General features: G+C 33.8%; 1 protein-coding gene across 2 annotated transcripts; it reads right to left on the bottom strand.

Moving 5' to 3' along the window:
- Nucleotides 1-15357: 15357 nt before the first annotated feature.
- LOC108480186 (neutral/alkaline invertase 3, chloroplastic-like) lies at nucleotides 15358-20582 on the bottom strand. 2 transcript variants are annotated; one of them, XM_017783086.2, is made up of 7 exons: nucleotides 20435-20582; nucleotides 19063-19865; nucleotides 18146-18311; nucleotides 17860-18071; nucleotides 16485-16978; nucleotides 16361-16409; nucleotides 15358-15954 (listed from the first exon to the last, which is right to left on the bottom strand). In XM_017783086.2, exons 2-7 carry the CDS (start codon nucleotides 19765-19767, stop codon nucleotides 15628-15630), a joined length of 1953 nt encoding a protein of 650 aa, XP_017638575.1. In that variant the 5' UTR covers nucleotides 19768-19865; nucleotides 20435-20582; the 3' UTR covers nucleotides 15358-15627. The 2 variants fall into 2 exon arrangements, with proteins under 2 accessions (XP_017638575.1, XP_017638576.1); XM_017783087.2 differs by having other exon boundaries at nucleotides 19063-19858; nucleotides 20435-20579.
- Between the last annotated feature and the right edge of the window lie 2601 nt (nucleotides 20583-23183).

The raw sequence follows: 23183 nt of genomic DNA, 5'->3' as shown, positions 1-23183 counted from the left end.
TTTATTAATCTTTTATATACGGGTTAGCTTATTTGCTTGCTTAGTTGTTTCAATTATCATTTGATTCTTGTCACCATGTATTTTGAAATTAAAATTATATTAAATGTAAAAATTGTGATTTTTAATAAAAGTTATCTTAAAATAAAATGTGAAATTGATACTAACAAAAAAAAATTAACATAAATTATTTTATGTCATCATCAACAATTCAATTTTAACATAAATTAATAAAAATTCAGCATGATTAAACAATGCAATAATTTATTTATTAAAGATAAAAGGGTTTGATATTTGATTTATTCAATTCAAAATTCAACTCAATTTAAACTCGAAATTCAAAAATTTGAGTTGATTCAATTAACTCGATTAATTTTATTCGAATAATTTGAAATCCAAACTTTTTTTTATTTTTCGAGTCAAATCAAATTATGCTCACCTTTAATGAAAACCATCTTTTTTGTAGTAATGCATGAATTTTGTTAAAACTTTATACAATTTTCTTATGTCATGGACACGTGTATTTTCACTTAGCTCTAATTTTAAGTCTAATTAAGTTTATGGATGGTAGGTAACATTACCTCGTGATTATTGAAATGTAAATTTACTTATATAGCATCTTATTGAAAATGTTACATTACCTTATTTATTTTATTTAGTTGGAATTTAAGATTTTATGGTTTGGTTGACAGTATATAAGATTTATATCTATAATCTATACATGGAAGATGCAATGACAAGGAAGATGGAAATTTTGTTGTTTTGGTTTGACACAATATCTATGTACAAGGATGTTGCCACCGTGAATGACTTTGAGTATAGGTTGATACATACACAGATGTGGTGAAATTTATTAAATTCCATTCACCAAAGGTGCCAATTTTTAAGTTCGGAAAATTAGTTGACTTGCGATGAGTTTTTGGATGGGATCCAGACATTTTTTTGGTTAAGACATCTTCATAGCGTTTGAAGATCTATCTCTTATCTTCGAAACACACTTTGAATCACTTGATTTCGAGTTTGGGAGCTCAAGTTATGACCATTTTAGTGAATACTGTGTAAACAAAATTTATGGATGGGATTATTACTGAAATTACAAGTTTCAAATTTTTAATTCGAGTTTAAATCATATTGGTTTCTATATTTAGGCTTAATTTTTATTATATATGATACCGATATTGTACTTATTAGATTGTATTATTTTGTTATTTAAGAGTTTTACATTTCTTAGTCAACAAAAAGTTTAGTTTAAAACTACTTCTTATTTAGATTAATTAGAGTTTAAGTATACTTGAGAGTTTTATTTGGATGTACTTAGCTAGCCTATATAAAGGCATTTTCATTGCTCATTAAATATACAATTATTTTTATTCTTTATCCTTCAATTTGCCAAGAAATTATTTGTTGGAGAGTTTATTAGAGTTATTAATTGAATTTATTGAGTTTTATATCTCAATTGGATACTTATCTATCATATTCATCAATTTACTTGTTCCATTTTCCACTTTGGTTTTTTAATTTTCGTTTATATTTATTTATTTATTCTTTGTTCTCAAATATTTTTTTCTTTTAGTAGTGTTATTATTTTCTTTATTTCTAAATTTGTTTATTTATTCTTTACAGGTCAAATCTAAATCCTTCTTTCTTGAGTCAATTAACTTGAATAAGACCTTCTTTCACTCCCGTCTTGCAATCTTAATAGACATTTTTGTAAGGAAATGAGGTAGGAGAGTATAAGGTTGAGGGTATTTAAGAGAGGAGAGAATTCAGGTATGAAAAATAAAAAATACCACTTTAATCAAATTCAGGTAGTTGGGGGTGTTGGAAAAAAGGGGGAACTTGATTTCATAAACTAAAACCATCTTGATTGGTTAAGAATAATAAATTAACAATAATGTAATAGTTTGATATATTTTTATTTGAATTGGTTAGTTGAAGATGGGGGTTTGAGATTTACTTCACCCTGCCATAATATTAAGTCAAAGTGTCGCAAGAAGTTTCCAACCATTCTATTTTCAACCAAACTCTCTCTCCTCCTTGGAGATTATTACTTCACTTGGAAGAATTATCTTAGTAATCCTTGAGGGACTCTTTAATAGCCACTTGCAAGCCCTAATGGATAACATTCTCAATTTCCTTCAACAGTTCACCATCTCATTTAGAATTAATTTTTAGTTTCTCCAATTAAAATCATAATATTAGAATTCATTCTTAATTGAGCTCCACTTTTAAATTTATTATTTAATAAAAATAAATGAATATATGAAGTGAGTAAATTCACCTTATATCAAACTAATCATCAAATTGTGGAAATATATATATATATAATATAAATAGTTTCAATTAAGTGTCCATATTAAATGTAACTTGTCAACCGAATGGATATACATTAGTTGAGTTATAATAACTTAGTTCCAACTCTACATCTATCATTTGCTATTCATACAAAAACAATGATGGTGATATGCAATTTGCAACTTGCAAATGCATTCACAAAAGAATCCCAAATACTAATCAAAAATCAAATATACCAAATATAATTATGTGATTATACAAATCAATTTTCAGAGACCGCATAATAAGCATGTTAGATTTATATTTGTGGAAGCACACAGGTGCATATATATAAGCTTAAATGATTAATCTGTTAACATTATGATTAATGGCAGACAATTTTAATGGCAAACAATCCAAGTGGTGCAAGTTTAGCACCCTAAAGTTGACTTTGAAAAAATGGCATGGGATAATTTTTTTTTTGGTCCTTGAGATAATGGGCTATTTATTGTTTGGTCCTTGAACCTCAACTATAAATAGGCCTTCTCATTTCCCATTTCAATTCATCCCAACCAATCTTTCTCTCTTAGTTTTCTCTCTTCTCCCATTTGAGAATTCTTAAGGAATTCTATTTGTTTGTAATATTTTGGAGATAGTAAAGTTATCATCTGGTGTTAGTACCGAGGACGTAGGTATAATTTACGAACCTCGTTAAAACTCTTGTGTTCTTTCTTGTCCTATTTTTCTTTCAATATTTGAGGTATAATAGTAGTATTTAATTGTGCTATTAAATTAATATAGAAGGATATTCGACTAAGGAAAGACTTGGTATTTAAGAGATCCTTGTGATCCACCTCTCTTCCCCGGAATTGAACTTTGTGTGATTTTTAGTACAATAATTTACACGCTTCAACCCTATTGGAACAACAAGTGGTATCGAGCGAAGATTAATCGTAGTATGCTCTGTGGTTGCGCTTAAACCGATCTTCCACATCGAAAAGATTTCTTAGGTATATTGAAAGATTATGGAGAAAACGGTCGGTGTAGGAGCTTCAACATCGTCCATGTGGACAAGACCGACAATTGCAAATGCAAGATTGGCCGTGGAGATCTTTGATGGCATGGGCCATTTTGGTATGTGGCAAAGTGAGGTTCTAGATGCCCTTTTTCTGCAAGGTCTAGACATTGCCATTAATGAAGAGAAACCAGATGATGTACAGGAGAAAGATTGGAAGGCGATCAATCGGTTGGCATGTGGCACAATTCGATCATACCTTTCTCGAGAGCAGAGGTATGCTTTTTCAAAGGAGACTTCTGCAAATAAGTTGTGGGTGGCACTTGAAGAAAAATTTTTAAAGAAAAACAGTCAAAATAAGCTCCACTTGAAGAAAAGACTGTTTCGTTTCACTTACGTCCGAAGTACCACAATGAATGATCACATCACCAAATTTAATCAGTTAGTCACTGATTTGCTAAATATGGATGAGACATTCAAAGATGAGGATTTGGCTTTGATGCTGTTGCGGTCACTTCCTGAGGAGTTTGAGTTCTTGGAAACTACTCTACTTCATGGCAGGAGTGATATATCTCTGAGCAAGTCTGTGCGGCCTTATACAGTTATGAACAGAGAAAGAAGGACAAACAGAAAAACTCAATCAGAGATACAGAAGTTTTAGTAGTCCGAGGTCGTTCATACACTCGGAAGAAAACTCAGAAAGGGAGATCAAAGTCAAAGTCCAGACTCGGGAAAGATGAATGTGCCTTTTGTCATGAGAAAGTCCACTGGAAGAAAAATTGTCCAAAGCTGAAGAATAAGGAAAAAGCTACTGTAGATGCTTGTGTTGCAAAGCATGATACCAGTGACTCTGAACTATCACTGGTTGCATCATCATCGTCGTTCCATTCAGATGAGTGGATATTGGATTCGGGTTGTACCTATCATATGTCCCCTAACCGGGAGTGATTCTCTGATTTAGTAGAACTAAATGGAGGAGTTGTTTATATGGGCAATGACAACGCCTGTAAAACTGTTGGGATAGGTTCAATCCAATTAAAGAATCAAGATGGATCAACCAGAGTTCTGACTGATGTTCGGTACGTACCTAGTTTGAAGAAAAATCCTATCTCATTGGGAGCCTTGGAATCCAATGGTTCAGTTGTTACTATGAGAGATGGGATTTTGAAAGTGACATCTGGCGCACTTGTGATATTGAAGGGCATCAGGAAAAATAACTTGTATTACTACCAAGGTAGTACAGTTATTGGAGCGATCATTGCGACTTAGGTAACAAAGAATTGGACTCAATGCGGTTGTGGCATATGAAGTTGGGACATGTTAAAAAAATCCTTGCAAATTCGGCAAAGCAAGGATTGTTGAAAGGTGCAAAGGCTTGCAAATTAAAATTTTGCAAGCATTGTGTTCGGGAAAGCAAAAAGAGTGAAATTGACCGCTATCCATAATACAAAAGGTATTTTGGAATATGTTCACTCGAGATGTGTGGGGCCTTCCAAAACACCTTCGTTGGGAGGAAAACACTACTTTGTTACTTTTTTGATGACTTTTCCGAAGAGTTTGGGTGTATACCATGAGAACTAAGGATGAAGTGCTTGGAGTTTTTCTTAAATGGAAAACTATGATCGAAAACCAGACTGGCAAGAAAATCAAGCGGCTTAGGACGGACAATGGAGGGGAATATAAAAGTGATCCGTTCTTCGATGTGTGCCAAGAGTATGGTATTGTTCGACACTTCATAGTTAGGGATACACCACAGCAGAATGGAGTGGCAGAGCGTATGAATCGAACATTCTTGGAGAAAGTTCGATGTATGTTGTCCAATCTTTGGGTTGGGCAAGCAATTTTGGGCTAAACGTGACATACCGGCCATCTTGTTAATCATTTGCCATCATCTGCATTAGAAAGAAAAACTCCTATGGAGTTATGGTGCTGAAAACCACTCTGATTATGATTCCTTACATGTGTTTGGATCCACCGCATATTACCATGTGAAGGAGTCAAAGTTAGATCCGAGGGCAAAGAAAGCTCTCTTTATGGGAATCACTTACGGAGTGAAGGGATTTCATCATTGGTGCTAGACACAAAGAAAATGATCGTAATGAGATGTTACCTTTGATGAATCGCCACATTGAAAAGGTAGCAGATAAAGATATTCAAACGAGCGATACTCCACAGCAGGTGGAGTGTACTCCAAAACAGGTGGAGTTTGAGCAAATGGGGATTTGCCCAGTTAATAAGTCTAATTCTCCAGCCACAATGGAGGAATTAGAGGTTGAAGAGGTTCTGACCCAAGAACCGTTAATTACACTAGAACCAGTTGCAGTTGCAAGGCCACAGAGAGAATTTCGTAAACCTGCTCGATTTACTGATATGGTGGCCTACGCGCTTCTCGTTGTTGATGATGATATTCCTATCACTTATCAAAAAGTAATGCAAAGCTTATAAAGTGATAAATTGAAATGCGCCATGGATAAAGAAATGCAGTCTCTCCGGAAGAACAATACTTGGGAGTTGGCGCAATTACCGAAAGGTAAATGGGCAATCGAATGCAAGTGGGTATTCGCAAAGAAAGATGGATCTCCTAGCAAGAAAGATGTTCGCTACAAGGCAAGATTGGTAGCTAAAGGCTACGCTCAGAAGGAGGGAATTGACTACAATGATGTCTTTTCCCCTGTTTGAAGCATTCCTCCATTAGAATTTTGTTGGCCTTGGTAGCACAGTTAAATTTGGAGTTAGCTCAACTTGATGTTAAGACGGCTTTCTTGCATGGTGAGTTAGAAGAGAAGATCTATATGACTCAGCCCGAAGGATACACAGATGCTGGTGGTAGAAATTGGGTTTGTAAGCTGAACAAATCGCTATATGGATTGAAGCAATCCCCGAGGCAGTGGTACAAGCGATTTGATAGCTTTATGAAAAGGCAGAAGTACACAAGAAGCAAATATGACAATTGTGTGTATTTGCAGAAGCTGCATGACGGATCTTTCATTTATCTACTCTTGTATGTTGATGATATGTTAATCGCTTAGAAGAGCCAAAAAGAGATAGACAAGCTGAAGGCTCAGTTGAATCAAGAGTTCGAGATGAAAGATCTAGGTAAGGCCAAGAAGATTCTCGGCATGGAGATAAGTAGAGATAGACAGAGAGGCAAGCTTTGTTTGAATCAGAAGCAATATCTGAAAAAGGTATTACAATGTTTTGGTGTAAATGAAAACACAAAACATGTAAGTACCCCACTTGCTTCTCATTTGAAACTTAGTGCTCAATTATCTCCGAAAACTGAAGAAGAAAGAGAATATATGGCAAAAGTCCCATATACTAATGCAGTTGGGAGTTTGATGTATACGATGGTGTGTACGCGGCCTGAGATTTCACAAGCTATTGGAGTTGTGAGCAGGTATATGCATGATCCTAGAAAAGGACATTGGCAAGCTGTGAAATGGATTCTACGGTATCTTCGAAAAACCATAGATGTTGGTTTAATTTTTGAACAGGATGAAGCACTTGGTCAGTTTGTAGTTGGATATGTTGATTCTGACTTTGCTGGTGATTTAGATAAACGTCGTTCAACACGGGGTATTTGTTTACTCTTGCGAAAGCCCCAGTGAGTTGGAAGTCTACCTTACAGTCTACTGTAGCAGTGTCAACTACAGAGGCAGAATATATGGCAGTTACAAAAGCTGTTAAGGAGGCTATTTGGCTTAATGGATTGTTGAAAGACTTGGGAGTTGTTCAAAGTCACATTAGTCTATATTGTGACAGTCAGAGCACTATTCATTTAGCGAAAAATCAAGTCTATCATTTAAGAACCAAGCATATCGACATAAGATATCACTTTTGTGGGAAGTCTTTGAAAAGGAAAAATTCTACTTGAAGATTCCGATGCAGATAATCCCGCAGATATGATGACCAAGGTGGTAACAACAATCAAGTTTAATCATTGTTTGAACTTGATTAACATCCTGAGAATTTGAGCACCTTCAGGTGTATGGCGCTCGAGAGCGCATTTGGAGGCACTACAAAAGATAGCTTTATCAAATTTGGGGAGTTGAAGGTAGTGTGTGAAGATGTGATTATCCTAATCAAATCTTCAAGGTGGAGATTGTTAACATTATGATTAATGGCAGACAATTTTAATGGCAAACAATCCAAGTGGTGCAAGTTTAGCACCCTAAAGTTGACTTTGAAAAAGTGGCATGGGATAATTTTTTTTTGGTCCTTGAGATAATGGGCTATTTATTGTTTGGTCCTTGAACCTCAACTATAAATAGGCCTTCTCATTTCCCATTTCAATTCATCCCAACCAATCTTTCTCTCTTAGTTTTCTCTTTTCTCCCATTTGAGAATTCTTAAGGAATTCTATTTGTTTGTAATATTTTGGAGATAGTAAAGTTATCATTTGGTGTTAGTGCCCGAGGACGTAGGTATAATTTACCGAACCTCGTTAAAACTCTTGTGTTCTTTCTTGTTCTATTTTTCTTTCAATATTTGAGGATATAATAGTAGTATTTAATTGTGCTATTAAATTACTATAGAAGGGATATTCTGACTAAGGAAAGACTTGGTATTTAAGAGATCCTTGTGATCCACCTCTCTTCCCTGGGAATTGAACTTTGTGTAATTTTTTAGTACAATAATTTACACGCTTCCGACCCTATTAGAACAACATAATCTTCTCACATCTGCAATCACCTCTATTAACTTAATGCTAAACAAAGATGAGGTTGGTTTTAAGCTTTAAAATTATGAGTATAATTGAAAATGATGTTTCATATTGTTAAATTTATTTTAAAAAATAGAGTTAGATATTGAGAGTATTTAAACTATCACCACATTATGCTACATTCTTGAATTTTTGAGCTAATTATTGTATATAACAACCATCTTTCTAGATCCCACCATCTACTTTACTGTATGAAATATGTTTTGAAATTCATGATAAGACAAGAGATTGGAATATAATATCATAATTACTACTTCTCCTCTGAAGAAAATGGAAGAATGCTTCCTTTTGAAAATAAAGTGTAAATGCCATTTTGTGCAAAAATTTAACCGGAGAACAACATGACGTGATTTTGTACATCAAAACTAGATGGAGATGCAATCATCTTCAGTTTCTTCAACGACTTTTGCATGTTATTATATTTGATGGCAAATTTTGAATTGTTCCGTAAATTTCGATTGTAAGGTTAGATAGAGTGAAAATGGGTATGAAACATGTTTTCTTCGTTTCATTATTGGAATGATGTGTTATAGAAAAAATTTTATGATATTATAATTGTAGAATTTTCGATTATCGGAAATCAAATAATATTATAATTTAAGAAAACTTATTTGTAAGTCTTACCGTTTTCGGCTTGGCGACTCTCTGTAGTTGTGAGTGCAAGGTTTTTTGTCCAGCCGCTTTCTGTGTTTGGATTTTGTCTTGCCGTTAGTGCTTGGTGTTCATTTGTTTGTTTTTGAATGATTGTTGTCCCGGCGTTACTGCTGAGTTTGTAATGGAGTCTGATTTTCAGGCATTGTCAATCCGTGAGAAAGAGGAAGAGGAGTTGGGAGATCAATCATTATCTTTATTTGGTCGGGAGATTCTTGGGTGATCGGAATATAAATTTCAATGCGATGGAAAGAACTCTCCTTAGTTTGTGGAAACCAATCCAATGGGAAAATAATAGGGTTTTGGGTGGGTGATTATCTATATCTTATTCAATTTTACCATAAGGCGGATCTGAAAAAAGATTATGAATGGAGGGCCCTGGTCTTTCAACAACTGCATTCTCCTAGTCCATCAATTGGCTAAGGTATAGAATCTCGAGTACATTGATTTTCATTTAGTGGGTTGAAGTGCACCATCTTCCGTCGAGTTTTTCTTCCGAGTCTCTAGCGAAAAATTTGGGAAATGCTTTGGTTTCTTTTCTTGATACTGAGGTGAACAGGAATCGATGGAATAGTTATATGCCCATACGGGTCAGATTGGATATCCGTCAACCATTATTGCGCTGGAAAAGATAAGGAAACAAGGCGAAGGTTGTTTGGATGCAAGTTTCAATAATGAACGTATCCCTACAATCTGTTATTTATGTGGCTTGATTGGTTATAGCGAATCAAATTGTAGAAAACTCATTGATATCGTTGAGGGGGAAGTGTGGTGCGTGCTTGGCTGGAAACTATCCGTGCGGAGGTTCGACAGGCGTAGAAACAACATGCATTGCCATGGCGGAGGGAGGGTCAACTGTTTTCGAGGGCTGATCGAGTGGCTACTTCTTAGGGTTCTTCGAGTTTTAATAAGCAGGAAAAGCGGACCTCTTGAATAGATAAGAGATATGCGCTCCATCCTAAGCAATTTAAGTTTAGTTCAAAAGTGGGTATAGGGGTTGCTAATAAGGAGAATATTGTTGGTGATGGTCTTGGGGATAATTCTGTAGGACCCGTTGATGAACTAGATGTCAATATAAAACATACTGAAGCTTCTGTTATGGAGACTGATGATCTGAAGAAAAGGCCACGGTCTACTGTGGATGATACTGTCGATAGGAAGCCTTTTGGTGGAGATGCTGTCTCTTCGATCAACACTTCTGTTTCCACTTCTTTTTTATCGACTGGACTTGCAGACAACAATGATTTGCCTTAGTTGGAACTGCCAGGGACTGGGTAATCCCCAAGCAGTATGAGCTCTTCAAGAGCTTACTTGTACTGAGGCAAGTGAAATAGAATTCTTAATTATTTCTATACTCTATTCTTGAGCTCTGGGTCTAATGATTTTTCAAAGTGTTCACATGTTCAATATCGAGTTCTGATGAGGATATTGTTAGCACCATTTACAAAGATGGAGATAAAGACTGGTTCTATTCTTGAGCTCTGGGTCTAATGATTTTTCAAAGTGTTCACATGTTCAATATCGAGTTTTGATGAGGATATTGTTAGCACCATTTACAAAGATGGAGATAGAGACTGGTTCAGTATGCATCCAAATAAGGCTCCAGCCCTGATGGTTTTAACCCGGTTTTCTTCCAAAAGTACTGTTGCCATTTGGTGGAGGTGGAGTAGTCCAGCATTGTCAACAATGGTTAAATTGTGGTGAGTTCCCTAATAATTTGAATGATACTATTTTGGTATTAATTCCCAAAACTAGCAATCCTATGGCTATGAAGTATTTGAGACCATAGCTCTTTAGAACGTCATTTATAAGGTTGTCGTCAAGGTCCTTGCTAACAGATTGAAGGTGTTTCTGCCGAAAATCATCTCGCCTGTTCAGTCGGCATCCATTCTGAATCGCCTTATAATGGACAATGTTCTAGTTGCATTGGAGATAGTTCACTACACGAAAGGAAAACAGTGAGGTAAAGTTTGGGGGGGGGGGGGGGGCAACACTTAAAAGTTGATATTAGTAAAGCATATGATTGGGTGGATTGACATTTTCTTCATTTTATGCTTTAGAAACTGGGTTTTGCCAGTCATTGGATTGATTTGATTCTGTTAGGTGTGAGGACGGTCCAATAGAATGTCTCGTTTAATGGTAGTTTGCTTGGTCCTTTTTGGCCTCAGTGTGGTTTAGGGCAAGACAATCCTCTTTTGCCTTGTTTGTTTATTATTTGTGCGGAGGATCTTTCAAGTCTTCTTCGACAGGCGGAAGAGCATGGAGATATCCATGTTATTGCTGTTTGTAAGGGTACTTCACGAGTTTCTCATCTCTCTTTTGCTGACAATAGCTTTTTGTTTTCAAGGCTACTGAGGAAGAAAGTCGTAAGATAAAGTCAATTTTGACAGGTTACGAGGAAGCATCGCGACAATCTATCAATTATCAGAAATGGAGTATTATGTTCACGCCTAATATGAATAGTGTGACCACGGGTATTATTCAGTCTATTCTAGGTGTTGAGTCGCCTATTGACCATGAGTGCTATCTTGGCTTGCCTTCGCTTGTTGGTAAAAATAAAAAAGTGCTTTTGGTTTGTGCAAGAGAGGCTTCAGCAGCGGCTTGACAGTTGGAAGAATTGATTTTTAAGCAAGGTCGGGCATGAGCTTGTTATTAAAACTGTTGCACAAACATTGCCTACATATACTATAAGTGGTTTTCTTCTTCCTAAGTATGTGTCACGAGTTGGAAATTATGATGAATTCTCATTGGTGGGGATCTAAGGGTAATGTTCGAAAAATCCATTGGGCTAGCTGGAATAAACTGTGTGCTCCTAAGAAGTTGGGAGGGATGGGTTTCTGCATCCTTCATTGTTTTAATCTCGCCATGGTTTTTAAGCAATGGTAGAGAATTATTTCTAATCAGGACTCGTTGCGAAGTAAATTGTTATGAGCTTGATACAAATCCTAGGTTTTGTTGGAAAAGCATTGTTGAGGCAAGTAAATTTCTCCTAAAGGGAGTGTGATGGCGAGTTGGTGATGATATAATCATTTGGGTGTTTTATGACCCTTGGCTAAATGATGATTTGAATTGAAAGGATGACAGTTAAAATAAATCATTAAGGAGTACAAATTAAATATTAGAAACAATTAAACAAGAACATAATAGAATAACATAGAAATGAAATAAGATAGATGGAAAAGAGATAAAAGTGATATGTAGAAAGCCTAAGGAGTCTTAAAAACTAGATGAATCTATAAGCTCCTTCAAATAGTTTCAGTGAATGGAAATTTAATAAATTTTACATCATACGTGCATCTATCACTTACGCTATTTGCTGCACCTGAGGACGGTTAGCTTAAATGTAATGTGGACATAACAACGTTTTCCACCAAGAACCAGACCAGTTTTGCTGGTGTTATTAGAGATGCTACAAGTCGGTTTATTCGGTCTTTGTCGAGGCATTTTCAAGGAGTCATAGACGCATGCGCAAGGCTCTTTCATGGATCAAGGATTCAAACTGTGACAAAGTCGTTATTAAACTCAATTGCATGGAAGTGTTCAATGCTTTGGGTCAAGCAAGTTCACGAGTGTCAGAATTTAGTTTAGTTTTGAAGGATTACACTAAAATAAAATATCACTTATTCTTTAGTAAGGGTAGCTTTATTATATGGAAGTCGTATTGTTTGGGATCTTATCCCTTCTTGTTTGAATTATATTCTCTTTTTTGAGTTTCTTATTGCTAATGCTAGGATTAGGATGGACATTAGGAACGGGAGTAAGCCTATTGGCTTGGGATTATCTTACTTGGTTTTTGTTTAAGTTTTGATTTTATTAAAGCTCTTTTATTTTAAAAAAAAATTAAAAGATTTACATTTAAATATTTACTTGCATTTAAAAAGATGAAAAATTTTAAAGATAAATAGCAAAAAATAGATAAAAGCGGAGTAGAGTGGGACGGAGATGGATGATCCAATATCTTTAGAGGTGATATTGGTTCTCAAAATTATACATCCATAGTAAGAGGGATGGGTGGTAAAGCAGAGTGTGACAACTGTGGAGCAATTCATCTGCTTAAATTTATATTTCAATAAATTATTTTACTGAATTGGTGGTACGAGCCAACTCGACACTAATTTAACTAGAAAATTATTTAAAACTTTCTTTAAATAAAAACTTAATATTAATATAAGAATATTTTTATGTTTTACTATTTTATTATAAAATGTTTCACTAAAACAATTAAAAATACAATGTTTAAAAATTATTACCATTTTACATATAACTCAATTTTTAAAAATACAATTTTAATATTTTATTCTCCTCCATTCACATGTCAAAAAATCTAATAATAATTAAAAATTTCATATATTAATGCATTAAATAACCAAATATGGTTTTCTATTTCTCCTTGGTGAAAATAAAGGGTTGTTTGATAAATTTAAAATTAATAAATAGAAAAATAAAATATTAAAAATATACATGTTAAATTTTACTTGATATATTATTTAAAATTAAATAGGAAAGATAATTAATTGTTTGATACATATAGATTTTATTATGGTAAAAATTATATTATCTTAATTTGAGAAGTAAGTCTTGTCTAGTTGTCATTTTCCAATTTTTTAAATTTTAGATTATGGCAAAAATTAAATTATTATTTTCCACACTTATTCCTTGAGATGTTGCGTTGAAGATGGTCCAGGCACCCCTCACACCGCGCAAATCATTCCTTCTATAAATTCAACCTTCGCCATTAACGCTCAATCTTCTCCTTTTTCCTTAATTTTCATTTTAATTTCCAAACCCAAAGCAATGTCTCAGGTAAATTTCCCTTCTTCTTCTTCTTCTTTGCTTTTTCGTTTCCCAACTCCATTTCTTCATTATCATATTTCTTTGATTGGCTGAATCATCACAGATTTCTGCTTAATTATTTACATACATTTCATGAAATTTATTGGTTTTTTTGTTCTCGTCTGGGTATTTTTTGGTAGAATGCATTACATAAACAATTGACATATTTAGATTTCCTTTTCTTGTTTTTTGCACTTTTAGCCTAATAAAGGGGGAAAATGCATGCTTTTGGGCTTAAATACATCTGAATTTTTCCATATATGTAGTTGAATATTTCAGGGTATTTGATAATTTAGCATAATAATCATGTAGGACAGCAAATACATATACAGTTTTAGTATGTCGGTCCATGTTCAGAAATCGCTAATTAATGGTGATAATCTTAGATTATATGTATCCTTCCCACTTTTTTAATTGAGTATATATGGATGCATAAAGTTATGCCATTGATACTGAGTTGGGTTTTTTGATGCTTTAAAGAAAGGATTGAAATTGACCAAATTTCTTTTTGTTGTTGTCTTTCATGATTGTTGAATGTAGTTTTCTAGGTTGGTTTCTTCTCTTTTTTTCCACGATAAAGTTATAGAACCTTTTATTCATTTTGATTTGCTTGCAGACTGTTGTTCTCAAGGTTGGCATGTCATGCGAGGGCTGTGTCGGAGCCGTGAAGAGAGTTTTAGGAAAAATGGAAGGTCGGTATTGTATATCGAGCTATGTCTTCGATACAAGTATATTTTGTTTCTTTTTTTTTTAAATATTGGGCGGTCCTTGGAGGGTTATTCTATACTCGTATCTGAATATGTGTCAGACATGCATACTTTAGAAAAATAAAATAGCGGAGTGTTGGTGTATGAAAATAAAGTTTGCATTCATCATCTTCCTTTTTTTCCTTTAGAATGATAATTCTAGATATTTCCCCTTGCTTCGCTAGTAAATCGGTGAAGGATTTGCTTCTTTTTTACATTTAAGTGGGGATTTTGTAATGATCGGGTTTTAGGACACCTCTCTTGCGTCTCTCTACCTACCGAGATTTGGATGTTGGCCCTGCGTAAGCTTATGGGCATCCATTGATCCCGTCCTTAAGTCAGAAGTCCGTAGTTTGAATCAAACGAAGCACATTTGCAGGTAACAAATCCTTAATACCTTCGATTTAAGCGTGATGCGAGGGAAACATTCAAAAACCCGGTTATTTCAGATTGTCTGAGAATCTATGTCTTTGCATTTCACCATGAGACATGTCATCATCCAAGATCGGTTACTGTTGTTATATATTTTGTGATAAAAGGAGTGTTATTTCAGGTGTGGAATCATATGAAGTAGATTTAAAAGAGCAGAAAGTGACTGTGAAGGGACAAGTCGAGCCCGATGCGGTACTTCAGATGGTGTCGAAGACAGGAAAAAGGACTACCTTCTGGGATGCTTAATGTTCACTACAATTATGAGATATGGAAAAATGGTATGCCCTCCTTTTAACATGTACTATTTGGTGCTCTCTCATTTTTATTTTGACGTGTTTGTATTGTGTTGTAATGGAAAAAGATGAGCTTTTGGTTTTCCCTATTTATTTGCTGATTTAGTGGTAAATCTTGGAGCTTGAGATGAACTCGAGATTTAAAGCTCAATGATTTTCTTTTCCAGAGCTCAAAATAAATATTTAACAATTGATATATCAAAACATGTAATATGAAATGTAATGCTTAATTAATTACAATATATATGATTTTAAAAAATCACCAGTTTCAACCAATACTAAATTTATAACTGCTCAATATCTTCCCCAGTTATACTATATCAAACGGTCTGATTTTTTAATCACTCTTGACAACATACAGTACCTCAATGTTCAACATCCAAAACATCAAAGTTTTAAAGAAATTCACTATATATGTATGCAACGGTTTTACAAATGAATTCGTAGGAGTATTACAATACAATCAAGTACTACCTATTACCCTAAGTCAGAGGAACAATCTTTACATAAGTATCACGATATGCAAATCCAGTAGTTGTACCTATTTGAATAAATAAAAGGTAAATGATATTCATTTCAAACTTTAATAGCCAATTACAAATTATGGCCATTAGAGATGAAAAAATGTAACCATAAATCAGTTATGCACACGATTTAGTTAACTCACACAATGTATGTCTGTTTCCATCTCTTGGGACCACGTTTTCTTCTTGGGTTGGCGCTGATCATGCAGGAGAAGGCATTGACAAGCTCAGAATCCTCTTCGGTTGTCAAAATTTTCGCTGCATTTGGGTCTGCAAGTAGAAGTTTTGCCACGAGAAATCCTGCAATAGACCAGGTTTGGAACAGTCGCGATTGTTTTCCAATGAACCTTGCCTTTTTAGTATCATAGTACTCGGGCCATTTGTCCTTGGATATGCGTTTCTCAGCAACTGAAACAGCTTTTGCAGCAATTTCCGGTCTATTCATCTTCATGCATGCGACAGTGAGCTGTACGACGGGATTCAAGTATCAGAGTTTCATACTTCAATTGCCAAGCTTAGACTCAAAAGCAATCTCTTTCGATATGCAAAACACGAATATTTGTTATATACATGTGAAACATCGATAAGCTAAAAGTTGGCCAGACCGGTATCTATAAGCTTCAAGCTACAATGGACCAAATGTCCTTAGCATCTACAGTTTTCCTCAATATACATATAAATACAGACATACACATAATTTGGATAGTCATCTACAATTACTTAGGAAAGGCAATCGGATTAATAGGACCTTGAAATCAACAGAGGAATATAGAGCAAAATCCTCGAAATTTATAGACTTCGAATGCAAACTTGAACGTTGGCTTAACAATGAAATTTGGAGAAACTAAATGAAGAATGCCACAGTTACTAACCTGCCAGAGTAGAGTTGGCCAGGAACCAGCATTGTGGTAAGACCAAGGCCTGCATACATTGAGATTAAAATACAGATATCGACCAAAAATAAGAACACTATTATATTTAAGAGAGATAGATTACGTGTTCTTTGGATCACAGCCAGTGATGATCTGCCACTCCTGACCTTCAAGAGCTGGGTAACATATCTTAAATGGCATTTCTGCCACCAAATCTGCCCATTTAGTTTCAATGAGATCCAATATGGCATGAGACTGATCGATCGTTGCGAGACCACTCACAACGGCCCACAAATTTCCTAGAGAAAAGAATCGAAAATCCATATGTGCTGGTTGTAAATTCCCAATCAGGTACCCTCCTTTATTAGGCATCCATTCCACCAACCAAGGAGAGATTTGATCGGGATAAATGTTGAACTTATTAACTGCATCATATGAATACTCTTCAGTCTTGTAACGGTAAATTTCATTAAGTTTTCTCATATCAATCCAATAATATTCCCGAATATGAAACGACAGAGCAACCAGACGGTTATTCAATGCTCGAATAAGATCAGCTGATCCATCCCCCGGAATAAGCATTTCACGTGCACATAACAACGCTGAATAGAAAAGTGCCTACACGAATGCAAAAATTATCTCAATATCAGATTTGATTTTCACTCAATATAAATTCCTCACGCATGCAAAGCATATAAACCTTATTATTTTAGAAAATGTTGCCATGCAAATAAAACTAAAATTGTATCAGTAAACTCAACCAACTTTCAGCATAAATCAAACAGAAGCAAATTTTGAACGACTTTTTCTCAAAATAACAGAAATGTAATTTCTAATTAACTATAGTTTTTCTATTTTATCTTATAAGAACTTTTTATAAAGCAAAAATCAAGTGTCAAAAGTGTTGTTCCAATAGGGTCAGAAGCGTGTAATTTATTGTACTAAAAAATCACACAAAGTTCAATTCCCAGGGAAGAGAGGTGGATCACAAGGATCTCTTAAATACCAAGTCTTTCCTTAGTCAGAATATCCCTTCTATAGTAATTTAATAGCACAATTAAATACTACTATTATACCCTCAAATATTGAAAGAAAAATAGGACAAAAAGAACACAAGAGTTTTAACGAGGTTCGGTAAATTATACCTACGTCCTCGGGCACTAACACCAGATGATAACTTTACTATCTCCAAAATATTACAAACAAATAGAATTCCTTAAGAATTCTCAAATGGGAGAAGAGAGAAAACTAAGAGAGAAAGATTGGTTGGGATGATTGAAATGAGAAATGAGAAGGCCTATTTATAGTTGAGGTTCAAGGACCAAACAATAAATAGCCCAATCTCAATGACCAAAAAAATTTATCCCATGCCACTTTTTCAAAGTCAACTTTAGGTTGCTAAACTTGCACCACTTTGTATTGTTGGCCATTAATGTTGTCTCCCATTAATGTTAACAAAAAGGAATTCCAAAATTGTTCTTTGGATTATTTTTATTTACCTGAATTTCCAGAGGGTGTCCATGAATTCCCATGCGGCGATCTATCATACAAGAACCATCAGTAACCAATAATGTCGGAAACATATCGAAACCATCAGCAAGACATAGCCGCAGGATCATCTTGATTCCAGTTTGGACGTCAACTCTCTCCTGAACTGAAAGGTCATCTGAACATTTACCATATGCCCGTAATAATATAATCCACCACAATCCTGCAATTGGAAGAGGTTGTTATGAAGTATTTCAATAAATAAAACAGAAAACCCTTTCTAGATTCTTTTTTTACCAGAATCAACAGGAGCAACACGGCCAATAGCTGCCTCTCCAAAGTCGGGATCCAATACCTCCTCCGTTGCTGAATCATCACCATCAAGAGGAACTGTGCGCACTTTAAAACTAGCAGGCATCAATCCCTGACCAGGGCTATGACAGTCCATTGTTTTCTCCCAACTCTACAGTACAAGAAAGTAAATAATATGTTAAATAAGAAAAAAAAAGGGGGGGGGGAGCACGAAATTCTTATAAAAGTAGGCATACATTCGAAAGGACACAGATCCAGATGCTTGATGAACTGCATGTTCACATATGTGGAAAGAAAAATTTGCAAAAGATCTCATTCACAACCACTAAAACGGAATAGTTCATTTTGCTACATTATCAAATTTTGCCATATAATTCTATTTAAAGACCATATCTAAAACAAGATCATTAGAGCCAAGTCCTTTAAGTATATTGATTATCCTATCAGTTAAAAGATTACATGATCATAATGTTGACATGTTTAAAACCAAGGTTATAATCTTATACCCATTTAGCTATTTTGATAGCCTCCATTGCTATCTAATACTAGCTAAACTTAGGTAGACAAGAGGCGAACTACCTTAACTGTAGAAGTAACAATTGAAATGTTTATGCAACCAGACATTTCTTTATCTATCAGAACACAAGAGTTCATCACTAAATCTATTTCACCAAGTAGTGCTGATTAGAAAAGTATATGCTTTCTACTATGCATGTAACCAGCAAGGTAATGAAGCATTAGGAATATGTAAACCACTTGTAGATATATACTAGCAATAACTAGGCAATTAGAAAGGAAAGTGAAATATCACTGAATTAATCATCACCAACTTTATTAGTGAAGTATACTTTAAGATAACAACCAAAACATAAAATCACCATTGGTATTGGATATGAAATTACCTGTAACTGAAGAGTATGAAGTATGAAGTTCCGGACAATGTCATACTCTCCTTTTAACAGGAAAGCAATACCAGAAGGTATGAAATCACGAATAAAGACTTGATCGTAATTCAATACATTGGAACTTGTGGGATCATTGGCAGCAATTGTTCCAACAGGACTTCCACAATAGTAAACCATAGAAGCCCGGAGTAACTTCCATGCTTCATCCTCGACAGAATCTACACCACCCGTGAAAATGGTGTTTGTGCCTGTTCCCACTTTACCATTCGACATTGAGACTTCATTTTCACTCTTCAATTGCTCAACAGTCTTGAACTCCAGAATGTCTTCCGAGTTCATCGAACCATTAAGATTCAATTTCTTTGCATTATCCACAAACCACGCCCCATTTCCTTCACCTATATCTACTCCACTCGCACTTTCAGCTTGCTGGCATTTGCATCTAAGAAGTGTCAATCTGTCGATTGCCGTATTCCCATGCAAACCACCACCTAGTCGCTTACACCTATAGCTTCCTATTTGACATCCCGACATACTCGAACACTTCAAGGACGGCAAACGCCTTGACCCTTTTTTCTTCACAGACTTAATGTGGCATTTAGAATAGAAAACTAAATCCGAATTGCTAGAACACATATCACTACTTAAAAACTGAGGGACAGCCCCCGTTAAAACGTGCAGAACAGCCTCCGAAGTTCCCATTGACACGATGCTAATCAAATTAAAGGCACCTAATTAAAATTGAGCTGCTTCTAATCAAACAAATCCAAAAGCTTCACTTCACTTCAAGATACTGAAACCTTAAACCAAAAACAAAAGAATCAAAGGATACAATCAACATATATTATATCAAAAAGAGTTCACATAATACCAATAAGAAAAATAAATAAACTAACAGGAAAAAATTTGAAACTAATATAAACCATAGCATAGTTGATTAATTGATCCAATAGAAATTAAAACCAAAAAAAGAAAATCAAACTTCTGTACAAAAGCGCAGGAGCAAAATTCAAATAAAATCATGAATAGTAAATATGCGAAAATAAAATAAAAAAAGCACCATAAATTTAGATTCATCAAATCATTTTTTTTTTAAATTCCAAAAATGCTGGAATAACATATTAACTGACTGAGCGAATAGAAATTAAAAGAAAAATCATATAATCAAATTACTTTGCATTCCATAAAAGCCCATGAGGAGGATTAAAGTAAATTATAAATATCCAGTGCAAAAAAAAAGTAAGAAAAATTTATATTCTTCGAAGCATTTTTAGTTAATCCAAATCAAATGCAAATCCCTCCATGGAAACAACAAAACCCCAATAGGATTATAAAGAATTACAGAGAAATAAGAAAGAAATTAGCTAACCTTAGTGGGTCTGTTACTCTGTTTCATAAACGAGACGAAAGATATCCGAGACAGTTAGTTTTGAAATAAAACGAAAATAAGTAAATAAAATACAAATAAAATAAAAATCGGGAAATGTTTCTTCCTATTATTTTGTGTGTACCAAAAGCAATCACATAATCATTTCATTTTTTTGGGTAAAAATACCTACCCAGTCACTCTCAATTTTGGTATTGAGCAAATTGGTCCCTACTAAAAAATTGAAGCAATTTAATTCTTATTAATTTCGAAATTGAGCAATTAAAAATAGTGTTAATGCTTTTCGTCAATTTTGATTGATATAATAATAAATTTTAACTCTCAAATTTTACATATTTTGTCAATTTTATTTCTATTTAACAAGTTTAACTCACAATATTTTTGTAAATGTTGAGCTAAATTCATCGACTTTTTTTTTAAAATTAAGGTCAAATTAACAAAATATGTAAATGTCAACAGCTAAATTTATTATAGTACCAATCAAAATTATGTATGATTGATACAAAACATTAACATAGTGATTAATTGTTCTTACTTTTACTTTTAAAAATGACAAGAATTAAATTAATTTGATTTTTAAGGAGATTAACTGAAAGGGACTAGACAGGTGTTTTTACCTTTTCCTTTTCGAAGCAAATCACGCAATCATTTCAACTGTGCAATGGATAGAAATTTGACATGGCCAAGCTTCCACGTCTCTTTTGCGTTTTCCTTCTTTGAATTAGTTAATTATAATGTGAACAATGAACACCCTTAATTATTAGGTGATCATATAATATTTATTATTAAATTTTAAATTGATTCTTAAATATTAATATTATATTAATTAAGTTTTTCGGTCGATTTTAGAAATTAAATATCAAAATATTTAAAACAAACGACTACATGCAAAATGATGAATTTTGATACGATGAATATCTTTATTAAGTTTTAAAGATATTATCTTCTTTCTTTTAACTTGTTGATATATAAATACATAAAATACATATGTGTCTATAAATATATTTATAACATTTAATAATGGAGACAACCTAATACTAATACTTTAATCATTTAATTAAAATATTAGGTGATAACTTGATAAATTAAAATTTTATAAAAATTAAGTAAAATTTCTTAGATAAAGGCAGGATCGTACACTCAAGAAAACTTTATTTAAAATTATATATCAATTGTTTAACTTTTAAAAATTACGTAATAGTCGTTAGCATTATCAAATTAATATATTCTGATCACTTGTCCGTTAATTTTTAGTAAGAAATGGCGTGGTACATTTCAAGATACAAGCCTGTTTGTCTCAGGACAAAAGCCCATTTATCTCGAGACATTACAAAATCGAAGCTAAATATTGTTTCAGGGGTGCTCTATCTGGAGACTTGTCTCAAGATAAAAGTTCATTTGTCTCAAGACAAGCCAACATCAAAGCTAAGGTTTGCTTCAAGGGAGTCGTGTCTTGAGACGGTTGAGTATTTGTCTCGAGACATATGACAAATTGTCTCGAGATTGACATATTGTGTATTGAGACCACAGGCTCTAGCAATTATATTTGTGTTCTTCCTGCCTCGAGATAAGGGCATTATGTCTCAAGACATACTGATGTAGGTTGCATTAAATATGCGAAATAAATACTCTCAACGACTAGAAAAACTCTCTCAAACATCTTCAAACATCCATAAATCAATTAAAGGATATAAATATCATTTAAAGACACTCGAATGGAGACAAGAAACAAATTTACAAAGATCAATACCTAAAACCCAATTAATTCTCGTTGCTATCCTTATTTACAAATACAACATCCCACTTTTTGTAAAATGATTTAAAACCAAGTGAGATATTCAATTTCTAGTATAAGAAGTGACCATGGAAAAGAATTTGAAATTTTGACTTTGACAATTTTTGTAATGAACAGGATATTAACTACAACTTTTCGGCACTTAGAACTCTGTTGGAAAATTTCAATTTAGAAAAATGGTTTTCAGTCAGAGCGAAAAATTAAAATTTTAAAACTGAGTCAGTTTGTGATATTTATAGCAATAAATTTTATCTGAAAAAATACTTGTGCTTTGTGCGAGATATATCCTAAACGTACCCAGCTTTCAATTGGACGACCTTCTATGCTATTCTCTTACCACGAATTGCTTCAAATGTGGGCTCAAACAATCACAAACCAAATACAAAATCAGAAATGATTTATTATTTTTAGTAGGAAAGTAATTCTCTCTCAATAAAAATCGGTAAAATTATAATTTCCAGAAAATAAAATTTATTCTTAGAAAATAAATTCTCACTATTTTCTAGCAGAATAATAATATATCAAACTTATATAAAACTTATGTGTTAATAGTTCTACCAATGCCATCTATTTATAAAGAAAGATAGGATATTCTTGGTTGAATTAGTAAAACACAGATAATATTTATTTAATAGAAAAAATATTCTACTATAAGTAAAATGGGGTGCGCAGCACACCCCAATAAATAATACCAGGAATGTTGACCCTCACTCCTATGATGAGGGGATTTAGGCTTCTCAAATATTTGGTCAAATTATATGAGCTTCCTAGACTTTTAACCCATCACTTTTTAATTTGAGTCAACCCAGTACATGTTTTTTATTCCCAAAATAAATATTAATTAATTAATTTAATTGGATAAATTAATTTTTCAATTAAATAATTTTCCCATTTCAATTCTAATTCTATTAAAATCATGACAACTTTAACGTAATA

The sequence above is a fragment of the Gossypium arboreum genome, chromosome 1 (assembly GCF_025698485.1).
Source record: "Gossypium arboreum isolate Shixiya-1 chromosome 1, ASM2569848v2, whole genome shotgun sequence".
In the NCBI taxonomy this organism is placed as follows: Eukaryota; Viridiplantae; Streptophyta; class Magnoliopsida; order Malvales; family Malvaceae; genus Gossypium; species Gossypium arboreum.
Note: the sequence above shows the minus strand (reverse complement) of the source record. Positions and strands in the feature narration are given on the sequence as shown.

Coding starts and splice junctions, on each gene's coding strand:
- LOC108480186 (XM_017783086.2), bottom strand. CDS start 19,767: ATGGGAACTTCGGAGGCTGTTCTGCACGTTTTAACGGGGGCTGTCCCT. Junction 16,979..17,859: donor GACACCCTCTGGAAATTCAG/GTAAATAAAAAT, acceptor GCATTCGTGTAG/GCACTTTTCTATTCAGCGTT. Junction 15,955..16,360: donor GGCCAACTCTACTCTGGCAG/GTTAGTAACTGT, acceptor CCCGTCGTACAG/CTCACTGTCGCATGCATGAA.